Here is a 4,459-nt window from a genome sequence, read left to right on the forward strand (position 1 = left end):
TTAAGAATGCCTTCCTCAATCCACCAACTATCAAAAACCGAATACTGCTACCATCTCCTAAAGCCAAATGAAAATTAAGATTAACCTACAAAAAATACTCATTAGTAGGCAAAAGAGGCTTTATGATATTTTTCCAAACCGAGGATGCCTTCTTATTAGTGTTTATTTCGAGGAGGAGCTTGGTGAGATCACCTTCTACTTTCTCTACAATAACCTTTCTCCATAGACAATTTTTTTCATGCTTCGTACTTCTCGGCTCATTTGTTGAGTAGTGCACTATTTTTATTTCCAAGTCAATGATCCCCAAACCCCTATCCTCCTTGTATCTACAAACTTTGTCTTGCCCTATGTAATGGATTTTTCATTTCTCATCCACCTTACTCCATAGAAACCTCCTCTCAATTTTTCCTAACTCATTTTTAACCCCCTTTGCCAACTCCTCTCAATTTTTTCCAACTTATTTTTAACCCATTTATTGAGTAATGCCCCATAATTTATATTAATTTCTTCATCATTCAAGGGCATCATATGAAAGAAATTATTTCTAGCTAACAGTGATTTCATTAGTTCATCAGTGGCCCTTGTTGTTTCATGTGTTGCATATTAGGCCTCATTTTGCAATAAATATACATCCATGTTGATTACTAGGGATTGTACTGTTACATTCTGGAAACTGTAGAAAATAGGGAAAACATGCTTTCCAAGTTGCAAATGAGAACACTCACGCTATTCTAGTTTCCTAAAGTCTTCCGCTTCTTGTGTTGTCGTAGACTAAGGAAAGCATCACAGAGGGAGGCTAGGGTTTAGTTAAAAACTCCAAACCAGCAACAGAGGAAAACAGTCGACCTCAATGGCCAGTCAAATACATACATAAAAGAAAAAAATATGCCAGACTTAAACAAATCAAAGTCCTACTATACAAGATTGTTTTTGCTATGTGACAAATTAACATAAACTGATCGAAGACGCAAATAGGCTATGGCTTTTGGACTTCAAAGATTTTCCCTGTTTCTGATTTTTATTGCTTAGTACTTTTCGTCTTAATCCTCTTGTACGTTGTTTGACCGCGATGGACTGCTTGCTGTCTGTGTTGTTTGATTAATTTGTGGCCTGTAGAGTGCTGCCATCTTGCTGTAAAGGTCCATATTGACGGTCTGCAGAGAAAAAATCAATATAAAAAACACTCTTTTATCTAAATGTGTAAGTACCACAAAAAATAATAGCAAGATTGACGAACATAGCATTATTTGGTTTGCTTTGAAAGTAATAATTTAAGGTTGCAAATTAAAAATTATCAGATTGCTTGTTTTGATTAGGAAATTAAACTTCATGCAGAAATTATGGAATGGTGTCGGTTTTGGGCGAGGTAGAAACCATTTTTGAATTGCTTTCAGTGTGGTTGCTTGACTTGCTTCAAATCGATCATTAATGTAAATTTGACATACTTGAGCTAGGAGAGCGCAATAAGGATCAGGCAAAGGAACTGAGGCATTAGAGATAGCATCTGAATTTGCTTGAGCTGCCTCGCGTGTTGGAATCATAGGCGGTGCCACAAAGGGAGGAAGAAATGTGGGAGGAACAGTGACTGGTGAAGGATGCATGAGAGGAGGAAGAGATTGGGAAGGAAACCGAGCCATGGAGTTGATGTCCAGCATTCCCATGCCCATCCGAGCTAAAAGAGACATTTGAAGATGCTGCTGCATTCCTAGAGGCACCATCATCTGAGGCATGCTTCTCATACTCATCATCTGGACTTGTGTTTGGAGTTGTTTTAAGTATTCAATCACTTCATCAAGCATTGAAGCTTTATCTGTCTATAATGTTAAACCAAATGCTCAGACTCATATTTAGAATAAATGAAAGTATAAGAAGTTCAATACATAAAATGATAAAAATGACTATATATCTTACCTTACTTGCATTTGGCACCAGCTTCTGAAGAGTCCTCATCTTTTGATTAATTCTATCTCTTCGTCTCTGCCAAAATTAACTAAAACGTTACCTTTTGCAATTGTTATAATCGAGCAAAAGAAAAAAAAAATTAATATCACGACTTTTTACTAGTAATTCTGGCCAGGGGACTGCATTTTTTTACCCTTTCAGACAGATTATGGATAGCTGCAGCTCTACTTCGTCTCGTAGAGTGGGAGCGACCTGTTTCTCCTCTGGTCTCCCTATCTTCATCTTGGTTTTCCTACAAGTTGTGCAAGTTGTCTCAAAAACTATTTTTAGGTAGAAGGAATTTTAACACGTAAACATTCTTTTTTATGTTGGTAGGTGGGGGAAGAATCATAACTTTAACTTAAACGAAATATTGGGTGGATATATTAGATTACTTTATAAATTAAAATTTTTAATAAAAAATTTATTTTCCCGTAAGATGCCTAGTATTTTACCGATCCATCATGGTAAGAAGAGTCCTCATCGGCGGTTTTAGTCTTCATGCTCTGAGGAGATTCATGTGAAGCCCAAGTCATCATAGTTGCATCGTTATCCCTGCAAAATGCAGCACTAGCACTCGCACATGCACTGCGGTCTGCTCTATCTTCTTGAATACCGCCACTTAGATTTTTCCTGCATTGATCAGAATCCGACCGTGCCCGTTTCTTTAAGAGTGCAGCTGCTGCTGCCACTGGCAATCGAGAAGAGCTCTCAGCCCAGTTTCCCACGGATGATGCAGCAATGGAACTTCTGTTTGACCGGGTCTGGTCGTGTTGAAGTAAGTTGAAATTTTGTTTTTGTTTGTGGCATGTGGCTTGATGGACTATGGACTCTAGGGTGTCATTGGATCTACCCCACGTTGGCTTTGTCGGGGGCGCAGTAGGAAGGAGCCCACTGAGGCCATGCATGGCTAGCTGGCCATTTTCCCATGTTAGCTCTGCAACTTCATAGTTAGACCTGAATTTCAAGTACAAAAATTGGTTGAAACAAGGCATTTCCATGATTAAAGGAGTGAACTCAGAAACAATAGCAACGAAAGAATATACCTCTGACTATCCATATTTTTAACATAAATCTTATAAGAAAAATAACTACGAGTTGTTTACATAGTTCTTGGTAGCATTAATGAAATAATGATTGGAAATTAGAGTAGGTGGGAACTAAACATACTAGTGGTTTTTTTCAAAAAAATCAACACATCAAAGTGACTGAGAAGAAACTAAATATGGTTAATAGAGGTCAATAAATGTCATAGGGACAAATTATGAAAAAAAATGGGTGAGTCTGCTGAAGAAAGAAAACGAGCTTAACAAAGCTATATGGCTCTTGTAATGCATAAAAAGGAGAAGAACTCCTTGAAGAAGTAATCCATTGAAAAAGAGAAGCAGGGCAAAAGCAAAAAGGGGTCTGTTTAAAGGAGAGGGTTTCATAGTTGAAAACATGTGCAAAAGCAAGAGACTGAAAAGTAGCTGAAGATAAGTTGTGTTTCAACCTGGAAAGAGAATGAAAAGATAATGAAGAAAATAAAGCTGACACAAAGGCTATAGGGAAAATGGAGGATAGCTCTTAAGCTGTGCTTTGTTTTCTTTTAGTTGAGATATAGTTGAAACAAGGAAAAGAAAAGTCTTTAGAATAAACTAAAGTTGAAGGAGAATCACACAGCAGGTGAGGCATAGAATACAAAGTGGGATTCCTCCCAAACTCAAGTTAACTCCATGAACAGAAATGAAAAAGTGAAAAAAAAAAATGTACTATCAGATAAGCATAGAAAGAAGCAAGGAAGAAAATAAACATGAAGGGCAACAAAGAGGAGGAGAGAGTTGCTAGCTAGGATGATCGTTCATACATGGGGACAAGGTAAGCATTACTGGAGTTGAGCACGTGAGAAGATCTGTTGCCTTCTTCTTCGACTTGTTCCTGTCTTTGGTGCTTTAGATTCCAATTTGGTACTACACACTGATTCATGATGATGATGATTCTTACTTCTCTTTAGTCTTTAGTCTTTCTGTCTAATGAAGAGCAGCTTGAGTTTGGGTCTGGATTCTCTCTTATTTCCTTTTCCTCTGGCCCCTTTTCTTGGATGTCAATTGATTAGATGGAGATTTGACACACAACATGTGGTAGCCAAAAAATGTATGAAAGAGAGAGAGAGAATCGGATATGCTTTGCCACTCTTCTCATTTTATCTTGGGAATCCATCCAACTATGACGGTATGTTCTATGTTCGCCACTCTTCTCATTTCAAAATTCATCATTCCTGTTAAAAATATTTAATATTTTTTACGCAAGACGATAATTATTGATTAAAATTGATAAATATTATGCAATTAATGACTGAAATTGGAATTCCCAACAAAATTATAGGTGAAGTTTTTTTTCACAATGAATTGATTTTTCAACTAATGGCATCGTGCTAGGACTATTATGCTCGGGATGACCTTTTTTTCTTATTGAAATTGATATTTTCCATTTGATTTGTGAACAAGAGAATCCAAAGAATATACTTTCGAAGAAACTC

General features: G+C 37.0%; 1 protein-coding gene across 1 annotated transcript; it reads right to left on the reverse strand.

The window, feature by feature from the left end:
* On the reverse strand, positions 614 to 4,085 carry LOC18604775 (transcription factor PIF7). The gene is made up of 6 exons (XM_007037408.2): positions 3,788 to 4,085; positions 2,397 to 2,898; positions 2,096 to 2,194; positions 1,912 to 1,977; positions 1,446 to 1,814; positions 614 to 1,154 (listed from the first exon to the last, which is right to left on the reverse strand). Exons 1-6 carry the CDS (start codon positions 3,904 to 3,906, stop codon positions 1,041 to 1,043), a joined length of 1,269 nt encoding a protein of 422 aa, XP_007037470.2. The 5' UTR covers positions 3,907 to 4,085; the 3' UTR covers positions 614 to 1,040.

This window comes from Theobroma cacao, chromosome 3, assembly GCF_000208745.1.
Source record: "Theobroma cacao cultivar B97-61/B2 chromosome 3, Criollo_cocoa_genome_V2, whole genome shotgun sequence".
Lineage (NCBI taxonomy): Eukaryota > Viridiplantae > Streptophyta > Magnoliopsida > Malvales > Malvaceae > Theobroma > Theobroma cacao.